This window comes from Haemorhous mexicanus, chromosome 8 (genome assembly GCF_027477595.1).
Source record: "Haemorhous mexicanus isolate bHaeMex1 chromosome 8, bHaeMex1.pri, whole genome shotgun sequence".
Taxonomy (NCBI): domain Eukaryota; kingdom Metazoa; phylum Chordata; class Aves; order Passeriformes; family Fringillidae; genus Haemorhous; species Haemorhous mexicanus.
The window spans coordinates 18,867,544-18,892,156 of NC_082348.1; the positions used below are offsets into that span (position 1 = coordinate 18,867,544).

The 24,613-nt window shown below is 39.8% G+C and overlaps 1 protein-coding gene across 3 annotated transcripts in view; it reads left to right on the forward strand.

Annotated features, from left to right (window-relative positions):
* B3GALT1 (beta-1,3-galactosyltransferase 1) overlaps window positions 1-14,475 on the forward strand; it is a 171,211-nt gene extending 156,736 nt beyond the window's left edge. For all 3 annotated transcript variants that reach the window (XM_059853034.1, XM_059853032.1, XM_059853033.1), the window contains 2 exons: window positions 8,969-9,007; window positions 9,590-14,475. In XM_059853034.1, the coding sequence (XP_059709017.1) occupies window positions 9,819-10,799 (981 nt within the window). In that variant the 5' untranslated portion in view covers window positions 8,969-9,007; window positions 9,590-9,818 and the 3' untranslated portion in view covers window positions 10,800-14,475. The remainder of the gene's footprint in view (window positions 1-8,968; window positions 9,008-9,589) is intronic.
* Window positions 14,476-24,613: the final 10,138 nt, after the last annotated feature.

The window sequence follows — 24,613 nt, forward strand, 5'->3', positions numbered from 1 at the left end:
CTCTGCAATCCAAGCAGGATTCCCTGTCTTCATCTCTGTAGCCAAGAGGGTTTAGCCACCTGCCCCCCCAGCAGCTCTTCCTGAGAGTGTCAGGAAGTCATTCCTTTTCTGCCAAGCAGCAGGACAAAGTATTACTGATGTTTGCATCAATTTTCATGTTTCCTGCCCATTTTCCACATGAGGAGAATGAATCTGAGCACCCTTCTTCCTTGATGGACAGACAGAGTGCCAGTGGAGACAGACCCTGGCTGTCATGGAACAGAGTCCCACGTTGAGCACTTGGTCACACAGCAAAGCAGAGTTTCTGTGTGATCCCACAGTAGTTGGTCCTAGAGCTGCTTTACAACATTTCTTTTCACTTGTGCTTCCTGCTGCCCCTGATATGAGAGTAGCCAGGAAATAAATGGAACCAAAAATTGCAGACTGCTTTAAAATCTCTTTTGTTCAGGAGATCTTTCAGATTAAAATAATGCTGAAAGGAGACTGCTAAAAGTGAGAAAAGGTTTCAGGATGCTGAGGGAGCCCTACACAAAAGTTAAAACAAGCTCAGGAGAATCCCTGTTGTTTCCAGCCACCTTATGAACCAAACACCTTCCTCCAGAGGTCTTGGTTCACATTATTTATATAGCAATCTCCTCTGATTCTGCTCAAAGACTAAGCACCTCCAAAGTCTGGAAAATGATCAAAAGGGGTGTTTGATCTTATGCTGCTTCTATAAGAAAAAGTCTCCCAGAAGAATGTGTCTCTGTTAAAACTACTCTATTTAATTCTTACAACCCTGTGGTATGTATCAAGATTTGGACCCTTAAATTGCTTGGCATATTTTATTACTGTGTTATCTGCCTCCTTGGGGTATACAGCTGCTCAGTGAGCTTGTGTTTATAGAGCTCTTGAAGGTCCACAGATGGAGAGTGAAGAGCAGCAATCTATATTTTTACACTGTATATTCATGTATCCTCTTTTTCCTTAAGGCTTGGCCTCGGACACATGGATAACTAAGGTTTGATATGATTCCCTTGGGCATAGTGACAGAACATATTTTCTGTTTATTGCTTCACAAAGTTGATTTCTATCAGTAGTGCACTACACTCCTATCCTAGCAGGAGCCAGCACATCCCAAAGAAATGTGGGTGATAAAAAGAGAATTTTTTCTGTTGAGCTGCATCAAGGCAGAATCAAGGCAGAGTCAAGGCACAATCAAGGCACAATCAAGGCACAAGACACTAAAGCAGAGAAACCTCACTGTGGTCTTCAGCACCCTCACAAGGGGAACTGGAGGGGCAAACATCAGTCTCCTCACTCTTGGGACCAGTGACAGGACCCAAGGGAATGGCATGAAGCTGAGTCAGGGGAGGTTTAGATATCTAGGAAAGGTTTTTTACTCAGAGGGTGGTTGAACACTGGAACACACTCCCCAGGGAAGTGTTCACAGCACCAAGCCTGACTGAGCTGAAGAAACATTTGGACAATGCTGTCAGGCACATGGTGTGACTCTTGGGGTGTGCTGTGCAGGGCCAGGAGTGGGAACAGAAAACACTGAGCAACACTGTGCACAAGTTGCTGCATAATCCTCTCTGGAGCAGTCCTGTAATCACACACTTTACCTGTGCCACAGCAGAGTTTCAGTAAGAGTCAGTACAGAGGAACAAGACTGTTTTCCCTGCTTTTCAATCTTGAATATACATGAGGTCATATTTTAAATAACAGTTCTTTGCCTTTATTTTGAGAAATCCTTCAGTAATGGACAAATGAGTCCACATTTATACCCACATCAGCCCACTACAGACCATGCAATTACAGGTGGAGAAGCCAGCTGAAGAGTTTCCAATTATTCTGGGCAGTTCTGGTTATGCTTCCTTAATCACAATAGGATAAAGAGAAAGCAAAATGTGCTATCAGCATATTGAGCCCACAGAAATGGCCCATTACATTTAGTGTCAGACAGACAAACACATATGGACAAACATTAGGAAGAAGTTTGTTTAGCTGTTTTCCTAGTTACCAGTCATGGCGAATACCCCTAATTAACAATGCCCACAGACAAAAGATGTAAGAAATCAGTTAGTATTCCTGACTGCTCACAGAGGCATCTGGGATTTGAAATTTATGTCCCCTAGTGAAAGCTTTTAAAGTACACATGGAGGACATCTCTAAGGACAGAAGTGATAAAAGTTGAACAGGAATTCAGATTTACTGTTTACCAAAATGCATTTCTTCCTGCTGCTTTATCACATACCTAAGATTTTCAGCCATATTCTGCCCAGCTGGGAGATAAGAGTTATTAACAAAGAAATTCTTACAAAATATTCATCAATAACACTTTTCAAGAAAACTTCCTAAATTTTTGCTTTTAATAATTCTCATAGGAGGTTAAATTCTGATCTGAGCACAAACAGACAAGCTGTTTACTGGCTGCCTTTTACAGAGACACCCAAGTTTCTTTCACTGATATTAATGCACAGTTTTCACAATTTTCATAAATGAGATAGAGTGGAAAAATAAAGAAACAGTTTTTTGAGCAAGAGGGTGGACTAGGTAGGCATAGCTGGTAACCCACCATGTGTTTTCACTTCAGCTAAGGAGGCAGCCACCCATTTATGATCCCAAACAGTATTTTTCAAACATCATCTCAGCTGAGGACACAAGTTGCTGTACTTTTGAAATACCATAGAAGAATGAGCACAGTTTTACTCCCATGGATTCACCAGTATATATATTTACCAAATAACTACAGCATGCACTCCTTTATTGGATTCATCCAAGAAACTCCAGTTATTATGAGCCCATTTCAAAATCATGCCACAAGAGATAGGGCCTCTTGTGCTGAGTGAATGTTTGAGTGTAACATTGCTCAGCCATCTATTCAATTGCAAGCTTCAGAAAACTAAATGCTGACAAATAGTCTGGGGTCATGTCTGTGAAATGCTCCATATGTGCTAGCTGAGTCTGATGCTAGCTTGCTCTCAAATGTTAACAGCCTTGCAAGAACAATGCCCTCTCTTCTGCAGCAGAAATTTTTCTTGTTCAATCCTCAGTAAAAGTAGGTTTTGATTTAGGTTTGAGAAAAACCTCATCTATCATTTAGTTATGACAAAGTGAAAAGAAACCTGTTTGTTCTAAGGCAATTATGTACAACTAAGAGCCAGATGTGCTGGCCCTGAGCTGTGCTGAGGTCAGTGGGCCTGTGAGCACCCATGCTGGCTGGCAGCCACACCAACACTTCTGCAGAAAAGTGCCACTCCAGGTATTTAAGGCAAACATCCAAGGCAATAACTCCCCTTTTCAGTCAAAGAGCAAGCGAGTCCCTTTCCCAGCAGGCCTGTCCCTTCTCTGCAAGGTAGCTCTCTTGGCAAGGCCGGGCAGAGCTGCAGGTGCTGGGTGTGGCAGCTGGAGCAGTGTGGGACAGAGCCCCCAGAACGGGGAGCAGCAGGGGGCACAGGAGGGGGCACAGCCAGCCCTGCCCGCCTGGTACAGCCCAGACTGCTCCAACTGCCAGGCTTAAGGCAATGCTTCCAGAAAGCCCTGGCCAGGAGAGCCCCAATAAACTGAGGGATCTCAGTCATGACTAACCAGCTGCCAAAGAAAGTTGCATGATTTGTTCTTAAACATGAGAAAGAAAGCAATTAAATTGCCATTTAGTTGTTTTATGTGGGCTGTTTTAGCACTTCTTCAAAACAAAAAGAAAATCCTGGTTTTATAGAGATAGATTCATTGAAAAAATCTGAAGTGGAAAATACAGAAAATCCACTCACACAGATTTACTTTCATGTAGACAATGTTTAACTCTTAAAAGACCACAGCAGCTCTTTAAAGATTAGGGAAGTTTCAGTAGGACAGGAACTTTTGCTGAAAATTCTATAACTTGCATTTTCCCTATAGAAGCTTTTGGTAAGATTCCCCAATGGAAAGTACATTCTTCCTCTTAGTGCACATTACAAGCAGGTAGTAAATATTGAAAAAAAATTTATAAATACTACATTTATTTCCAGAGATCAATTCTTCAATTTAATGATGATCTACAGTAAAAAACATCTCCAAGTCAGCATTCATGAAAAGAGAACTGTTAGTATGAAATATGTACTTGTGCAAATACTTGCTTTCACATTCAGGTGCTGCCTAGGGTAAAGCCTATCATCAATATATTTGTAAACAAGGAATGATCTAGAAAATATTTGTCCTCATTGTCTTTGAGGAAGAGAAGGGGAGCCAGCCTCTTTTAACATATGACAGCTATGAACCTTCTTAATAGAAGAATTTATTTTTCTAAAAAACACGGACCTGAAATGAATGTTTGTACTTTCCTCTGTTCACTCCAAGACTGTGGCTTCTGCATCTGTTACAGCCCCTTTCTATAATGTTATAGAGGAGAAAGTCTTTATTTGCAGCACTGAGTTGGTTTCAGATGCATTACATCCAGGCAGAATAAGCATTTAGAATATTTAAGAAACTTTAAATGAAGTTCCCAGAAAGGAGGTTGCAATCTTCTGCTAAATCACCTGTGCCATCTGTCCAAAATTTCCCCCAGAAACTATGAAAACATACAGCCTAGAACATAACAGATCCCCGGATTTCTATGTAGATGTGTTCTTAATGTTCAGTATAATTATCTTCTCAACAAGATTTAGTAATAATCACAGACTTTTCCTTAGGTAATTTACAGATTTCATAAATGGTGAAGACATTTCAGCATCTTGGTCTATATACAGATGAAAGCCATGATCATAGAAAACTTACAAAAATGTCTCTTCAGGGAAATTGAGAAGAGTTTGCTACATTTACTAAATAATTTAGCAGCTGCATTCCCTCTTTTTTCCAGGGAAAGGAAAAGGTACATTTTAGCAGAGATGCACAGTGTTAATTTGACTCAGTTGTGTTCTGCCCAACAGACTCCTGGGTGTCAGGATGAACAGCTGTGATCTCCCTTGGCTTCTCACCCAGGGTCATCCCCAGGACTCAGCATCCTGCCTGCTGCACTCAGCACCTCCCTTAGCAGTAATGGCACAGCATGGATTACAGCTATGGCAACCAGCCAGGTTTCAAGAGCTGTGGCTTCTATCACAGGCTTCCACTGTGATCTAGACACATTATTGCAACTGCACTTTCATAGGACAGGCTTTCCTGAAAGAAAGATCAACAGCATCTCACAGAGACAGCAGCTCTTTCCAAAATATTGGCAAAATATTGTCCTTGACGAGTGACGTTAGCTGAATTTATTTGGCATCTGCCTGAAAATTGCCCGTGAACAGTTAACAAGATTCTCAAATGTGCTCATTATCTGGAGGATTATTCTTGATGAGCAGTCAGCTCATACAAGGTTTGCTGCAAATACAGTCCTCATCAAGACAATTACTTAGAGAAGTTACACAGCACAGCTTTCTGTGCTCCGGGTGGCTGGCATCTCTGGCTTGCACAGCACGAGCTGTGAATAGTGCAATCAAATGCACAACTTCGTGTCACAGCACAGAAACACAACGCTAAACATTTGCTTTTTGCCATCATCTATACTCAATGCTTGAGTCTTTTATTACTTATAGTGTGACTACCAGGTTAGAAAAAGGGACAGATTGAATTAAAACCATTTTAAAAACAAGGATCCAAGAGCTTAAACATTGCTACTGTCCTGCTAGAAAGCTTTCCTTCACTCAAAAGAAGAAAGGAAAGAACATGACATGACACCTTCCTTTGCCTGTGTAATTATCCCCAAATGTGATATAGTCTGTTCCAACAGACAATATCCAAAACTGATAAAAGCTTTCCACTCTCCCTCTGACATCCCATATCTTCCTGATTAGAAAGTCTTTGAATTTCAACACCAAATTAAAGAAGATCATGGCACAAGTGAAAAAAGAAGTAATCATTCGAGTGATGATATACTGAATCCGTCATCTAAATGGATTAAAATACAATATATAAATGAATTTGCTACACACTTAAATATTAAAGGCAACTTTTGAAATATTTACGATTGATGAGGTTAAAAATATTCTGAATAACTTCTGGGCAAATTGCTAAAGGAAGTACAGTAACATGGGCATTGAAGTCCTTTCAGTCATTATTCTGATCATAGTGATCTCAGTTCACATACTTTACTCCTCCTCTTTTCCAAATGAGTAATTAACACAAAATTTTTAATTCACTATAATTTGAGTACATGAGTTTTACACTGATTTCACTCCATATAATTCACATCCTTGATATACAAGTCCCTCAAGGCTGTAAATTTGTTACGGGTCACAACACATGACAACAAAAAGGTCTGCTGTCACAGACTCTGATACTGTGAATAATTTTGCAAAATTCCTAGAATTATTCCTGTGTTGCAGCTAAGCCTGAGTTAGGTGCTAGTTTAGGATCTTGATTGATTAGCATCATCTTTAATAATAGAATTTGGCAACCTCTGAAATTCTTGATTGCTAAATCATCACAAAGTATTTCACTGCTTAGTTCATATTTCCCAGCCTAATCAAGCTAGGTATTTTCTTATACAAATGCAAAATACACATTATTGAAATTACTGGGCAGGACCAATGTTACCAGAAATAATCTGTAGGAGCATTTGCCCTGTGGCCAGAAAAATACACAACATAGCTATTCATCCAATCCCTTTGTGATCCTACAAAGAGGAAGCAAGATCAGTCCTGGAGGCAAAAATAATCTCACCTAAATTACAGACCAAGACTTCTCAGCTACTTCCATTAGCTATTTGTACAGGTGTTGTATTCACACTATTTGCCAATTTTGCTTATGCTCTTTTCTTTCAAATCTCTTCCCCATGAATGGCACAAAGCTCAAGTAAAGAAGGAGTATGAACTTTAATTTTTACATTTTCACCTCACAAGAGATGGAATAGGAAGAGAGCTCTCATTTTGGTTATCCCTTCAATCTTCCTAAAAAATAAGTAAATATAAAATTTCACTCATCAGGAAAACTACAGCCTGTGCACTCTTAACCACTTCACCTGCACTTTGCTCAAAAATTCTGCAGGGTTGGTGTAGAACACTCCAAACCAAAGCAAACCATCTCAACTCTTATTGTTCTTTTTAAAAGACAAAGTAAACCAAAAAAAACCCCCACCAAATATGCAACAGAAAAAGATAAATTTGTTTCAAGGCCCAGCAATCCAAGGGTCAATATAAGAAGCATTCATCCCACACAGCTACCTACAGATTTCATAACTGAAAAAAAAAAATCCCTACAACAGCTCAGAATCTTTTTTCAAAATGAAGTAAGGTTTTTGTTTCTTCTAATCCTTTCAGAGCAGACAAGATTGGATATCACAGCCATGACATTACTGGGCTGAAAAGCAATTTTATGTAATTTTGCAGTTTGTAAGAGGCATTGGTTACAATTTTCCTTTCCCTCAGATCTGCACAGTGCTCCTGGTAACTAATGCACCTATCCTTATGAAAGAAAAGATGTAGAACATCATACACTTTTAGATAATGCAATATATAGTTTCCTAAAATAATACATCATATGCAGAATACTACACTTGTGAGACCCCTAATGCTGGAGTCCATTAAACACACTGACTTACATATCTCTCACTCTACAGCTCCAATCCACAACTGCTGCATTTCTTTCTTTATTAGCACAGTTTTCTAGACTTTACACTCTTGTGTCTTCATTATATTATGGCTTTCTTCCATACTTGATGGTTTTCCTCACTGGCATTTCCAGTGGGAGCATTAGCAGAGCTTCACAGTGAAGCCAGAAACACAACCAACATACCAGACCAGGGATGGATTTTGCCTTTCTTAGAACTGTATCCCAGCAGGTTGTTAAAGCAGGATACATCCCCTCTCCAGACATTACAGTAGCATCTGTGTATAAATTTATCACAACCACATTTATTTAGGATGTACATGTGCCTGCCCTGCCAAGATTGTTGTGTTCTGCAGCCTGTGGAGCAATTAAAGGTCTCACTTAAATGCACTGCTCCCAAACATTTGCTGGTACTGCTTGATGGGAAAAGACTGCAAACCCTGAGTCCTTTGACAAGCAATGAAGGAGATCACAGCCCACCTCTGGCTAATTAAATTGCCCCAATTATAGGGCAAAACGAATTGAAAGTGATGAAGCTCTGAAACAGGCAAAAAATTCACATTACCCTGGTTTGTGAAAGGGAAGAGCAGCATGTGAGTTCCAGTCATTAAACAATTAAAAGTGCATGTAATGAAGACTAGCAGGACAGTACTATAAGAATTTATAAGGAGAATACAGTCTGTACAGATTTAGCAAATGTTCAGGTTGTTTCTCTGATTTTCTTAAAACCTCAGTGTGAAATAATGCACAGGGTACCTAACAGTCCTTTCATTCTGATGGCCTGCCTAAAGGGTGGTCTGACTGCAACGTGTTAGTGGTGTGAAATCAGAGAGGACATTTCTATGACAAGGCTTCTATGTATTTCATCTGACTACATATTTTTTTTCTAGCCAAAGTAAATGTTAAATATTTCTGAGACTCTTGCAAAAAGCTCCTCTGTTGCATGCTTCTACTATCCTTTAGCTGTGAAGTAAGGCAACAGTAAAACTCAGGAAGGTGGAGCCTGCAGGCACTCTCCAGCTACTGATGGGCCTTGGAGGAGTCAGCACTGAGCCGGCAGGCTTGAGGCAGCTTGTCTCATTTCCACAAAATGATGATAAACTGAACTGGTTCCCAGCAAAATTGCCAAGAGCAATGGAAGGTTCAGGGCTGGCACATTCCCTTGATCCAGGAAAGTCTCAAAACTACCTGATGCTGGAGGCAAGACTGTAACATCCCAAATAGGTCTGCCAGTGCCAGAACCCTGTCCAGGCCGGCAACTCTCTGCACACCAGCCAGTGAAGTACCACCATTAATTACTAGGCTGCCATCATGATTCATCTTACATGGTCCACAAATTACATTTGCTCATGGAAACACTGGTTTGGGGGGAGAGGAGAAGGAAACCAATAAGAATAACTGAACTGTGTTAATTTATTTTTAGACTTTTATGGAGTCTACTCGAGCGCTGATCTTTGCATGGGTAAGACAGCATACATATCTCTCTCTCTCTTCTGTACCTTTCCCAGTCAGCTCCATTCTGTCTGATTTTCACCAAAGTGTGTTCTTGTTAGCAGGACACACATTAGCGTTGAGACTCAATTAGATTTGTATTTGTGTGCATAGCTGCCACAGATGCTACCGATCCTAGAACAAAGTACATTATTTTTCATTCTTTAAATAATTTTAAAATGTTCCACATGACATTTTGAAAGATTGGCAAGAAGAAATGCTAAGAAGCAAGAAAATGCCAGAAACCATAAAATTATTTTCATATACCTTTAAAATTATTTAAATGGTCAACATGCTATTCATGCTTATCCTCTTTTATATAAAACCATCTTTGAGAAATTACCAATCATAAAGGCATTACTTCAGTTACACTGCTCTATTCCAGTACACTACCTTGCATTTTGCATTTTGGTACCACATGAGAAAAAAAAGGAGTATCTGAGAAATGCATTAAGACACTTATCTTATTAATGGCCAACCATATAAAAGCTCATTTTTTGTGCCCTAGGCTTTTATGGTCTCGCAATGGAAAATTTTTCTTCATATTTTTCAGAAATAACAGAAAATTCCAAGAGATGGAAGCCGCTGCTAGTAAAAGAAGAAAAGCTGAGTATCATCAGGGTTAATAGCTCCTATTTGAGATCCATGAATGATTACAGAGTTACTTTTCTCTATCGAACTTTCAAGTTTCATTAATAATATGTTGCTTCTCCAGGACACAGGTGCACACACAGTACAAAGGCTATCAGTTCGTCACATGGAATAGAAGAGCTAGAGGAACAATGGCTTCAAAGGTCTCATGTTTATACATTTTGACAGTAGTTTGTTGGGCAAGTGCTCTTTGGTACTTGAGTATAACTCGTCCTACTTCTTCCTACACGGGCCACAGACAGGTCAGTAGCATATCCATAGCCAGAAAAAACGTTTCCTTTGGCAACATAAGAACTCGACCTATAAATCCACATTCCTTTGACTTCCTTATCAATGAACCCAACAAATGTGAGAAGAGCGCCCCGTTCTTGGTCATTCTTATCAGTACGACTCACAAAGAGTTCGATGCCAGGCAAGCCATTCGAGAAACGTGGGGTGATGAAAACAACTTCAAAGGAATTAAAATCTCCACACTATTTCTTCTTGGAAAAAACGCAGATCCTGTGTTAAATCAAATGGTAGAGCAAGAAAGCCAAATTTTTCATGACATTATTGTGGAAGATTTTATCGACTCTTACCATAACCTCACTCTGAAAACGTTGATGGGGATGAGGTGGGTAGCAACATTTTGTTCAAAAGCGAAGTATGTTATGAAGACAGACAGTGATATTTTTGTAAATATGGACAATCTTATTTATAAGCTGCTCAAACCTAACACCAAGCCAAGGAGAAGGTACTTCACAGGTTATGTTATAAATGGAGGACCAATAAGAGATGTTCGCAGTAAGTGGTACATGCCAAGAGATTTGTATCCCGACAGCAATTACCCACCCTTCTGTTCAGGCACTGGCTACATTTTTTCAGCTGATGTAGCAGAACTGATTTACAAAACCTCCCTTCATACCAGACTTCTACATCTTGAAGATGTGTACGTTGGACTCTGCCTTCGGAAGCTGGGCATTCACCCCTTCCAAAACAGTGGCTTCAATCACTGGAAGATGGCCTACAGCTTGTGCAGGTACCGCAGGGTGATCACAGTGCACCAGATAACACCAGAAGAAATGCACAGAATTTGGAATGACATGTCCAGCAAGAAACACCTTAGATGTTAAGATTTTTACAGATGTAAATACCTTTTTTAAAATTTTGGTTGAGTTTGGTTATTTTTTGACAAAGTGATCTGCTGATTTACAGGTTAAACTGTGGGATATTAACTGTGAGAGGATTTTTAATGACTGATTTTTCATTCTCACTTTGACTACTGGTTTACAAACTTCAGGCTCTTTTTCATAAGGACATTATGCCAACTGAAAGAATCTGGAGTCAAATCTCAGATTTTGTATATTATCATCTAATGCACATATCCATTCTTGCATCTGTGTGTAAAAGGACAGTAATAAACTATTATGAGCTGCTTAACAATTCACACCTCAGCCTCTGAGATAAGACTCAGGCTCTAAGAAATGAAGAATTACAAACATACTTTTATTCTTCTTTTGATACCCTACAACCATGTCTATTTAGAGCCTTGTTAATAAATTAAGCAGCATACATTTGCACTGAAATTATGTACCTACTTTGACATGTATATTTTATAGTATGTGTGCAATTCCCAAATAGCTTACTAATGGTGTAATAGCAGAATTTAGACAGGTAAGAACATTAAAGTTTCATTGGCCTTAGAAACAAACCCACACACTGAAATATATTTTCATCCACCAAATGGCATTTCTTTAAATTATTTCAATATAACCCATTTCTTTACACTTTTTAAAACAGCCCATAAAATATGTAACACAATTTAAAAATTAAGTAAATCTGTAGGTGAAATAAGACAGAGGAGATGTATGAAAAACTATTTTTAAAATATATGAGAAAAGCATGACTATCTTAACTTTTAATTTCAAAGCAAGGCAATGTCTCTCATTAGTATTGATGGATTCTCCATTAAACACAATGAATAGCAATATATAATTATACTGAATGCTAAAAGTGTCAATAAGCAGCATATTTTAACATCAGTCAGTACACTATTTACCTGAAAACAAGTAACACAAAAGCAGCTTTTTAAGGGGAAGCTTTACTTTTTGCTGCAGTACCTATAGAAACAAGATTCTAACAGATTTTGAATGATGTAGAAAAGTGGAATTTAGTCCAATAAAAGAATGCAATCAATTTTCTGTTGACTGGACATGCAACAGAATACATAACAAATTTCACAGCAAAATACAGGGTTTTAAGGAAAAAATTATTAAAACTACATAAATTCTATCCTTTTTAAAAACCTTTTAAAGTTCTCAGTTTATTCATCACAGTCAATTCTCACTGAGGTCCCACTCAGGAGATCAAGTACACAACACTTACTCAAGTTTCATAACATGCTTATATATATTTTGAATATGAATGTTTATGAAGTGTCAGGAGAACTCTTTGATAAATTCAAGCCATCTCTATTCAGTACCCCCTTATAACAAGGAGGTGAAATATGGTATTGCTCAGCAAATGACTTGGCACGAAGAACTCACACACAAATTACAAAAAACCAAACCTCACCACATATATTATCAGCTGAAGATTACTCACGCCATGCTCAGCACACACAAAGTCTCGTTCATTGCAGCTGGCATTATGTGTAACACATGCAAAACTGTTAATTCTCTATGTTATTCAGAATATCTATAAAGTTGTAAGAAATTAACTGAAGAAGAATTTAAAGGGAAACTTTGACCTGATTTTGCCATAGACGTACACAGCACTTTACAACAGTAACAGAGGAATGAAGATGCTATCCTAAAAGGTTTGCAGTTTCATGGCAAATTGTTAGTCTTGTTCACAGATGCAGCACTATCATTTCAAAAGAAACTACTTGTAAATAAGGTAAAGTGTACCTGGTTTTTAAGGCAGTAGCAGGAGCCATCTCAAGCAAATCTATGTCAGATCTGAAGATGAAGCTACACAACAGGCAGCCCAGGAGTTACTGTTGACAGGAGCTTGTGTACCCTTCATAAATAAAAATAACCCAAACCAAAACCCCGGTAATTTTTATAAGAATGCTAAATCTCTTGCAGCATAATTAAAGAGTTATCCTTCCCTAGTTGATCTAGTCCTTGTTAAAGCTGCCATGCCCTATTAAATCCAGAACTTCCAAGGTGCAACTAATTGCATAAGTGAATATATAACACCTTGATTGGGTGAAGTTCAGATTTCCTTACACAAGTCCCATAATATTCTTGTTTATGAATGGAAATGCAGGAGGAATTCATCCCCAGCCCTTGGGTAAATCAGATAGCACAGATGCCATCCTGCCCAGAACATATTTTGTAATAATTTGAACCCACAGGCTGCAATCACTTCCGCTATCACTCTGCACTGTGCAGCAGTTTGGGGGTTCTGAATCACAAACAAATGGATTTGGTTGCCTTATTTCTGCTGATGCTTCTGTGGCCTTTGCTTAGTAACCAGGAGGACAGCAGGGCTCCCAATCCAGATACCTCAGGGCTCAAGCAGCATGGTAGCCTTGAATTTCTCCTAATACAAATAGACTGCATTAATAATTGCAAGGTACACCTTGAAAATAGTATCTGAAAAAGTGTATTTCCTACCATTTATAAATAGACACACCTTCAACAGAAATGTAAATGTTCATCTTGAAACTGATGTACATATTTCTAAGGCATTTTCTTCTGTATTCAGCTGTATATATGTGTCAGTCTGCTTGCTATGTAGAATTCTGTTATGCATGGAGCTGAGTGAGGCATTATATTTGTCCAGTGTTTCAAGAGCCTTAAGCATGTGTGCCCTAACTTTTGAATGTACAAGATACTTTTTCTTTTGCTGTCAAGTGAATTTAAAACTACACAACAAAATCCTAATTTTCTACTTCTATTAATTTTCTGTATCAGATTTGATTAGCTCGTTACACTTAGATTTATTGTTTTCACTTTGCTCAGAAATTTCACTATTGGAAGAACCTGGATATGGAAAAGTAGCAATATATCTACTTTTAGGGGCAGTTTTGCCTTCCACTCAGCAGTATTTGTGCCATGTGGGATACTGTTAAGAAACAAATGTTTTCAATAGACTTTCTTTAATCAAAAAAATATTTCCATTACTTAAAGGTCATTTTGTTTCATTGGGCATGGGACAAATGACAACTTGGTTAAACATGCTGGCTTCTAGTCACTTCAAAAGTTTGACTGTAATCACATTTTGATTCCAAAATGCACATGAAAAAAGCACATTGAGCGAAGCAGCTGGGGGGAAAGTGCCTCTCTTTAGGAGGAATTTTTTCACAAAAGCATTTTTCCTTTTTTATTTTGCTAAAACTGTGAGCGTATTTAAACAGAAGCCTCAAGGTTCATTTTCCACATTTCCGAATAATAATGTTAAGTATCAATTTTGATTCTTTGAGGGTTTTTTGTCTTTATAATGTAGACGGCAATGGCAATTTGTAAATGAAGAGTGTAATTAACTAGAAAAGCTTGTCAACAGTAACCGAAATTTAGGTGTATCATTATATATGACTGGCTGTACTTATGTATTTATTTGTCTAAACTGTATATATTGTTTTATCTGTAGTGTCTGTAGGAGTGCATTCTTTTAGATTAATGTATTATTTACAGTTTTGTGGGATTGCCAGCAAAGCTGCTAATCAAGATACTATTTTTTTGTATCAATGTCAAATAATAATAAAAAAAAAAAAATCAAGTGAAAAATAGGTGTCCTGTAAATTTTCTTCTTTACCTTTCTAGAAATGTAAATTGTATTACCTGAAAACCAGTGTCAGTGAATTGGCTCATTTGTCATGAGGAAGAATATTGTGCTGTAAAAGCAGATTTTTTTAAAAATTTTGAAAAAAATAAATCAAACAAAATACTACTTTTATTCATTATTTGTGCAACAACTTCATCGAACTGATGTCCACACGGATCATGTGAAGCTTCTGAACTTCAAAGCAGTAATATTAATGCAGCCATGGCAACATCTGGCAAAGGAGCATATGGGCCCATCCTCTGCTCTGCCTTATTTAGCTGCTTCGGCACCCCCAGCCAGTGAGACCCAGGTTTGGCCTGTCTGAGGTGGCAAAGCTTTTTGACATCCTCAGCAAGGCTCTTCTGCTACTGGCATGGTATCTTATTGTGTGGGCTTGCAGCCATCCAAAGCTGCACACAGGAGAAAAGGAGAAATGTCCCAAACCTCACATTTAATAAAACCACAATAAAGTTGTTTGGAGTTGCTGTGTCACCAGCTGGGTCACCCATACAGGGGGAAGGGGTCCTCCCCAGTCTCTCACAGACACAGTGACCATGACAGAGCCTTTTGCTTCCCCCACACCCCACAAAGCACTGGAAAATAAATGAAGAATCACAGTCTGAGTACACTCAGATTACCCAGTAAGTCTCATGTAGCCTTTGTCTCCCAACACAGTATCTTAAGATACTGTTTTGTCTCTCAGGGAAGTCCGGGTAACTTTAGGGTCTTCATATCAAAATAAAAGCAAAAAACCAAAATAACACAAAAGTAGGAAGAAGTCCCTTTTATTGTAAGAACGTCAGAAAAATTCATCTCCTCCCATTCTCCCCTTCATTCTCCCCCTTCTCCCCTGCAGTTATGCATAGAACAAGCACCTGTTTTCTACATAGAACAAGCACTTAACCTCTTTTCCACTGGCTTTAGAGCTCAATATCCGAAACTCATTTATGAAAAGGAGGGAAAAATGACCCCACCCCTAAGAAAGGTAGCTTTAGCAAACCAAAGTGGTCACCAGAAGTAGTTGAAGCCTGCAACAGAGTCCTCAGGCATCCCAGGAATGTCTGCAGCAATGCAGCAACCTTACAAACCACACTGAGATGCTTTAAAGCAACGAAGAGTTTCACATACAGCAAAACCCCTGCAATCGTTTTCATCTCTCTTGTTTCCACCAAAGCAGCCTGAGTCTAATTGCAACACTTACATGGTGTTTAATTAATAGACAGCTTGGAGATATACAGATATTAGCACTAGTAGGGCAGATTTCATGTAGCTTGATTATCTTAATTACAAGCATTCTATTTTCTCATTTACTTAATTGATTCTCATAGATTTTCCAGAGAAATTTGCAGTGCCCTAAGTGAAAACAGTACATAGAAAACCTTAAAAGTGCTGACACTGGCCTGTTACAGCAGCAATGGACCAAAAAAGGAAGATCTATATGACACAGAACATTGTACTGAATAGCATTTGCTTCCTTTTCTCTTGTTAAAAAATATGAAATTATTAAATGGAAGAAGAGGAGTCATCTGGGGAGAAGAAAAAAAGAAAGAATGTACCTTATTTATTCAACCGCACCTGAAATTAAGTTGTGTCAAGTATCTCCTCTGATGACTTGCCTAACACAGGAAAAAAAATCCATTTTTCTGCTAGGACTGCATATTAGCTGAATCTGCATTATATCTCTGCCTCACCTGAAAGAGCCAAGAGCAAGAGGCATATATTAGTCATGCAAGATTTATCCTTGAGCACTTGTTCTGCAAAGGCAGCATTACATATCAAGCTGGGCAGAATTAAGTGCAGTGGTTTTGTAATGCAGACAACTTTTATTTGGGTGAAACAAATACCCCAAACTTGAGGTGTGCTGGCTATATTTGCACCTACCATATCTGCATCCATCAAGCATCCCTTTTCTCTTTAAGAGCTCCTTTCTCTGGCCTATTTTTTAACATGACATCTTTCTCCAAAGAGAAACAGGACCTCCAGGTATCTCAGGTGAGTAGTAAAATCAAGAGGGAAGCAGAGAACACCCTGCAGCATCATTACAAGCTTTTCCCTTGATTTACAAAAGCCACTTAAGGCTTGCTCTGTCCTTCTGTACTTTTTATCTGCTTCAGTCTGGTACATTTCCCTGTTATTTCCAAAACTCTTTCCGTTTTCTTTATGTGCTTTTGCACAGCTCAGCATTCTCCCATCTTAAAGAATCTATTAAAACCAGCCACAAAGATGACAACACAGGGTTTCTATGAAGAGAGGGCCCTTACCTGACAGGTTTACAGTCCTACACTGTCTAATACCTGGCAAACTGATTTCAGCAAATTTCAAGGGACAAGTAGCACTTGAAGTTCTTCCTTCAAAAATCTTTTCTTTGATATTGCCTAGTTCAGGTATATGGGGGAAAAGAAAGATCTATCATTTTTCATCTTGCCTCTGCCTGCAGAGATCACTATCACAAGTCTAAGGTTGTTTGGCTTTTTTTCCATATTCCTTTTACCTTTCCTCACAACCTTCAATAGTTCATCAGAACTCAAACCAGCATTTTTCCATGTTTCACTTTAACTCCCACTTAATCAAGTACACTTTTTTCTACAATTTCAATGTTTTAACCTTTTTATCTGCTTCTGCTCTCTGTGTTGCCTCCACTCTCCTCAAATCTCTCTAATAGTCAGACATCTGGTACTGAATCTGGTACCAGAGTATTTGCATGAAGGCTGAACACAGCAGTACTTTGTCGCTTTGAGCTATCAAAAACTGCATTATCGGATTCGTTTCACTAGACAGGACAGCTTATCTTATTAATATCACATTTAGAGCAGAAGACGAACTTCCGCTAGCCTCTGGAACAGACACTAAGTCTGCAGGGCAGCAGTAGCTGCGGACATGGCAGGTGCTGTACAGGGAGCTTTGAGCGTGCCCGTTCCGAGGCTCCGGCGGTCGCGCTCCCAAGGCTACGCCTGCCCCCTGGGACCGGGGTGACACAGCCGCAGCCACAGCCACAGCCGCAGCCACAGCCGCAGTCATAGCCGCAGCCACAACCACAACCGCAGCCACAGCCATAGCCACAGCCGCAGCCACAACCACAACCGCAGCCACAGCCATAGCCACAGCCGCAGCCACAACCACAACCGCAGCCACAGCCGCAGCCACAGCTACAGCCGGGCCCGGCGCCTCCGCGGAGCGCTCCCAACAAGGGAACCGCGGGGCTCTGGTCCCCTCCCAGCCCCAGCGCGGGGAGCCCCGGCTCCTGCCGTGTCCCCGTGTCCATCCCCGCGGCACCAGCGCCCCTTGTCACCCGGAGCTGGCGGCTCACGGCCTCCTGTGTCCCCCGAGCTCCATCTGCAGCCTCAGCCCCGCGACCCGCGCCACGAATTCCCCAGCAGCTGCCTGCATACCCATACTCTTTAAAGTCTGCGGTTAATAAGTTTCACACAGAACACCATTTCCCCTCACAAAGGCCACAAAAAGGCCCAGAGCATTCAGGACAAACTGTGCAAGCTGCACTCAGCTCTGTATGACGTTTCCCATGACTCTGGCAGGATGGGTTCTGAGATGAAGACCTGCTGGCCCTGGTATCCTGTTAGGATGAGCCTGCCCGGACTTCCCCAGCACCGCTTCATTCTAAGCATTGCTGTACTTTGAATTAGTAACCCAGCTGATGCCAAGGTTGACGATAGGCTGCTTTAATTGCTCATTAAAAGGCAGTAATATTTACTACCTTGTTTCTTGGATTCAGCATTTCTACACGTGGGGATAAAAGCAATGGGCTAGAATAAAGAATATATACAGCATGTAATTAAAATTATATTTTTAATAGGGTAATATACAAGCACACAGTGCAGGTGCTGTCACAGAAGTACAGGTTATGGAAGTATACTTTTTAAATTGCATTACACTGCAATTTAGCTGTCACTTCAAACAGATGGGTGAGTTGTGCAACATTTTTAAACTGATTTAATTAGTTGCAAAGGTATTGGCTTGTGTTAATTGGTGCAATAAATTACATAATGGTTCACAGATTCCATTAAAAAGGACTTAGAACATGTAGTATCTATAGGAAAATAAACTGAGCCTTGAAAGTCAGTATTTGACCAAATAGTTATTGGCTGTTTGTTTTATCAATTCATAAACAAGATCAAAAAAGCCCACCATTCACACAAGACAACGTGCCTAACATGATAGATATTGATGTATAATTGTATCTCAGAGACCGGTGAAGAGAGTATGTCCAGCCATATGCCCAGAAGAATGATCAGACTAAGTAAATGTTAATAGGTAACCCTTACTTCCCCAAATAACACCCCACTGGCTGTGTGCAGTTTATCTAGTATGGGATGATTACAGCTGTCCTTCTTTAGGACAAAGCCATTTACTGAAACGTGAGACACGGGGAAGAAGGTCCACAAGCACATGTAACAGCTTCTGAAATATCTAGGCCTCTACTCTAGTCAATTTAAGGTTTAAGCTCCAGATGTTGCTTCTTGTCTTGAACTCCAGGAATACCCAAAATCCCCTAAAGTCAACAAGTAGAAAAATGTCCAGCCTATTAAGTACCACAGCAAACTACACCTGTATCAGACAGCCAAACAAAATCTGTAGGGCAGTAATGGTCATCAACATCTGTAGCAGCAATTTTAGGAAAGCTTTCTAGCATAACCAGGCAAAAACCTTGCAGGATCTTTGGTTACACTTTGGCACAAATTTTACACTGGGGAAAAGCACATTTTAACTTGGGGAAAAGATTATGGTGCCCAAAATACTACATTTTAGGATTTGTATGAACCAAGGAGAGTGAACCTTTAGCAGTCAGTTACCTCATTTGTGACAAATCATCTATTCCCCGACTATTTAAAATTAAATGCTTTTGAATTTTTTTTCATGATTTTGAAATTGCTTTGCATGAAATGTCATTGAAAACAAGCTTGCACTTTTATCTTCTGCTAAACACCAGAGATATACCACTTCAAAGGAGTACATAACATTTTATTTGAATGCTGGGACAGACACATCAGTGAGTAAACTAAAAATCATATGAATTGTCAATGTTAATACTACCACCTGGCCATGTTTCCCCTTTCCAGCAATAATTTCATTGTTTTCTTTTCTATGCCTTTCATTTCAATAGCACATAAAAATTTACTATTTTTTAATTCATCACAATTTCTGTAAAGCCGTGTTTTGTTTAAATGAAAAAAAAAAAAAGCTTAATGTAATGCAAACTTTAAAAAGAAAAAACAGAAAAAATCCATCTGGAAAATTGTTCTTGCATGCACATGGCTGGCTGGCAACATGGACATGAAATACAGAAATCAAATGAGAAAAATTTGTTTTTTCCTCAGCAAGTACTGTGAGGATGGGTGACAGCTCATGAGGAGACATTAGGGCAAGCAGCACTGCCCTTTCCCAGGTATTACTTTTACTAGTTGTGCTATTGCTGGAGAGCAAGGAAAGCTGATCCAATCAAAGACTGAGAGTTGGACTAGAAGACCTTTAAAGGTCCCTTCCAATCCAAACCAGTCTGTGTTACTGCTCCTTGCAAGGGGTTGGACCAGATGACCCTTTAAAGATTCCTTCCAATCCAAACCATTCTATGACAGGAAGCAAAGAGAGCATCACATCATCACCACCCAGAGGTGAAGAACCCCTGGACAGAAGGAGCAGCAAAGTGGCCTTATGTACAAGGACTAGACAAAAAACTTGAGAACTGCAGAAATTTTAGTGGAAGCGACACACTGCTGATGACAAAAATACTCATTTCTTTGAAACCTATGTCAGATAACAAAGCTTTAGAAAATTAAACACATTCTGAAATTTCATCTACACCACTGCTTCTAATTTTGCTGTAATGCCAGGATGTGTATTTGCTTTAAGCAATAATTCACAATGGGTGAGACATCATCATCATCTGTGGGATTTTCAGCTGCCTGGAACACATCAGACAATTGGCAACAGATTTATCTGAACAGTTCTGAAAGTACATATTTGTGAAACTGCAGTTTTAATCATATCAGGAGCCACATCATGAAGAAAAGCAGCATTTTCAGGAGGAGTAGTACACATTCTGTCTTCTTCCCACCACTCTAACATCTTTTCCAATAAACTCAGATCACTGCATTTAGGCCAAAATTACATGTTTGATGTAACAAATATAAATCCATACACATAAATACACAGAATTCCATGAACACAAAGAACTTCTAAATGAGTAATTAATGTCACTAAATTGTAGCTCAGTAGCTTTCATCCAAAGTCTAGATTCATCTTTGCAAAAATCCTTTTTCAGAAAAAACAAAAAAGAAAGTATCGAGGAATACAAAAGTGCAGGAGTTTCCTCACTCTTTCCATCTTTTGTAGAACATCAGGTTTATGGGTGATTTGGCAGTGCCCCACCTGACAGGCAAATTTACAAGGTTAGCACTGAACCTAATCAGAGATAATCAGAAAACTCTTTCTCTCTGGTATAATTTTCTGCTTGGATAGCTCTGCTATGCTATTATAAATAAGAAAAGCTTGCAGCACAAGCAGGGTAGAAGACTTCAGAGAGATTTTAGTAATCACCTTCCATTCAAATCACACCTACTCTTTAATCAGGATTGGATCCTTTTCCATTTTATAGCCCCAGGAGTAAACTGAGGAGCTCATAATCGACACAGATTGGGAGTGAAATTTTAGTCCCACTGAAGCTGTTGTGAAGTATTAGTAATTCATGGGGCCAAGATTTCAATAATGGTCCTTCCCTCTGGATCCTCTGTTCTAATTCAAGGCAGATTTCTCCACCTTCTTCCTATTTCTCATAATACAGAGTAAATGCTCCAGTGCTTTGTTTTAATCAGAGGTGATCTAACAAGGAGAGAGAATAAAGAGAGTCAGAGAGAAAGAGATCCTGAATGCAATAGGATTCCTAGCTGATTTTATGAGATGATGGGAATAGTTTCAGGTTTAACAACCTCAACCAGATAAATATTGCACTTTTCCTCACTGTAAACACTTACTTCACAAAAAGCTTTCCACTGAGCTCAAAAAAGGGGTTAGGAATTTTATTTAATTTCACAAATTGCCCATCTTGCACTGTCAGAAAGCTGCAGCTTTCAGCTTATGCGATAAGATCTCTGCAACAGAAGCAACCTGGAACACTGTAAAATCAATTTCTTTGCCTAAGTACAAAGTCCTGCAAAAAAAGGCATAGGAATTTTACCTCTAGGAAGGTACTTCTTACATGCTAACACTGCTAACTTCTTGCTCAGGCATACTGAGAGCCACAGACCCCAGCTGAGCTCCCGCTGGGGGAGCAATGAGCGCAGCCGGCGGGCCGGGAGCTGCAGCTGCAGCGCGGCTCGGGAGCCGCATCCCTCCAGGCAGCACCGGAGGGAGCAGCGGGCAGCGGCGGACTGACCCCAGCGAGGCCGGGCAGGAGAGGAAGCGCTGACACTCACGCCTCCCTTCTTCCGAAATACTTGTGTTCGCCGACCGTTTGATTTTATACTTTGCTCTTCCTTGGTCAGTAATAGAGTAGTAGCGCAATGCAGAGCACTGACAAAAGATCCTCATTTGCCAGAAGGAAACAACCAAACTTTCAGCAACCTTAATACAAATACCAGCTAACAGTCTTCAAAAGCTTTCCTTGCCCCCTACATTATAAACCACCACAGGTACAATACAGGTGTGGGTTGGGGAGGAAGCAGTTTTTCCCCTTTCCAATACCAGAATGCTTCATAAAACAAATTCCATGCTTTCAAAACCAGATGCAGGTAGAAATGCAGGCTTCTCCCTTAAAGGAGCAATTTAGTGCTCCACGGCCTGTCTTCCAGGACACAGCAGTTTTACTACCTGTGAGGTTAAATCTTTTTGCCTACTGATTTATTTTTATAGGACAAGAGTAGCACAAAGTCCACCCACTCAAACCCTCTAGACACTCTCTGGTTCTTCTGCTTCATTATTTCTAATTGCCTGTTGAAGACAGCTACGCACACTGCTTTTCATGTGAAAAGGCAATTGCATTACCAAATAACCACACACTCCTATACATTTTGAGATGTCATAACTCAATTTTCCTCAAAGGAAAGAGAGCTACATTCATGGGGTCTACAGAGTAAACATGACACAACACAAAAAGCTTTTTTACTCAAAGTAAATCTAAAGACCCCCCACTACTCCTAGATGCTCCTATGAGCAGCATCTTTCCTTAATGAGTCTGAATGATTACATAGACAAAAAAACCCCAAGTAACAATTTGGTCTCTTCCCATAAGAATAAATAAATAAATCTCCCTATTTGAAACGTTGGTTTTTTATTAATTTTTAGGAGTGTACCTGTGAGAAAAAAATTGAGTAAAGGCATGTATTTTGCATCTACTCCGATTCTATTTTGTATAGCTGTCCCTCTACAAACACATGCACTTGCATAAGTGATTTTCTACACCCTACTGAGACAATAAACATGCACAGCCTTTCAAATTCGTGCTTGGAAATTATGCATGTCCCAAAAAGGACTAGATTGCCTCCTTATTGGTTTATGCAGGGAAAATTATATTTTTCCTTCTTACCATATACTCTTCCAGGTCTCTGTAATTGCTCGCTGAGCCACCATTGCCCATATTCTCAATGTTATTAGCAGCAGACAACTTCACAACTACTGAGTTTGATTCAACATCTCAGATGAACACAACTGTGAAAGCAGCTTGATGAGCATCAATCTAACAGTCATAAAGCAGATATAAAACCACATTTTTATGTGCATTGCAATGTTAGTCTTAGTCATTGAGGGAAAATGAATAACTAAAATGTCAGAATGCTCAACTAATATGCCTGCATTATTTCATCAGCTGGGCCACTGTGCAATAAAATGCAAGGAAACCCGACTCTGCTGGAGTTTTTGTGGTTTGAGTAAACCTGGCTGTTCATTAGCAGAGCTCATGCACAGGGAACTCAAAGATGTAGGTTCCTGATCCTTTTCCAGCTTCTCATTTTAAAATAATTAGCATTCTTTGTGCATGCACATGCATGAGTACACTGCAAGAGAGTGGAAAGGCTGCCCACTTGATGCAGCAGAAAAACCCACAGCAAATGACTGAATAAAGTTCTATCACAATCGATTCAGAGAAAAAATAGACTAACTGCTATCTGTTATCAACAAGGTCTCTCTTTTGGGTTTTTTGCTGCTTTGGTAAAATGTGGGAGGGTAAGGTGGGAATGGGCGGCAACATCCTCTGCTCCCTGCTAAACAGAAATCAGCACTTTCAATGCACTCAATTAGCAATGTTTTAGGTCTGTGTCAGAGTCCTCATCAGAGCTAATTGATTTCAGGCACAGGCAAATCTCACCATTCAACATCATTATGCAGAGGTAGGTGGTGAAAAGGAAAACAGATCTCTGATTAAAGAAAAGCATGAGGGGGAGGCACACCATTTACAAGCTGCACACAGCATTCCCTCTCAGAGAAATAACAGTGTTTAAAAACATTTTGAAGAGAGATGCCTCACAATCAAATTTTATAGGACTGCTCTGGAAGCCCCAAAATTGGAGATGTGACAATGGACCAAGCTATGTGAAAAGGCACACATTTTTATCTCAGGACAGAACATGGGAGAGAGAAAATTCAGTTATGTTTCCTGACTAATTTCCCTGCTCCTCCTTCCACTCCCACTCACACAGGGTGTTCTAGGGCAATAGCAGAAAGTGTGAGAGTACATAGGGTAATATTTAAGAAAACAAGAATACTTATCAAATGAGCTAGCTGGATTGCAGTTTGAATGCACAACTCTTTACACATTGGTGGGAAGATCTGAGGTCAGCACTTGTCAGAAGGAAGAGATGCTGTACTCCTGTTCTCTTGGCACAAAAAGCATATGTTGCCAGCCTGGGAAACAGCTTTCCTGGCCTAAAGCCCACGCTGGAATCCCACAAGATAAAAGGCTGGAAATGTCCCTTCTCTCCCACTCCTTTACACATGCAAAACCAGTCTCCAGATCTGGCTTTGTGCTAAGCTAAACTCTATGTTTATATTCATCCTTACACTTTGAAACTAATAAATGCAGAACTGCATTTTGACTGACTTTCATCTCAGTCCACAGAGCTACTTTCAGCAAGCTAAAGCACAGCACACTGGCATGGCTGGCTCCATGGACACCGACATTAATCAGCCCACAGAGCCTGCAAGTGCCCAGCTGCAGGCACTGGCATAT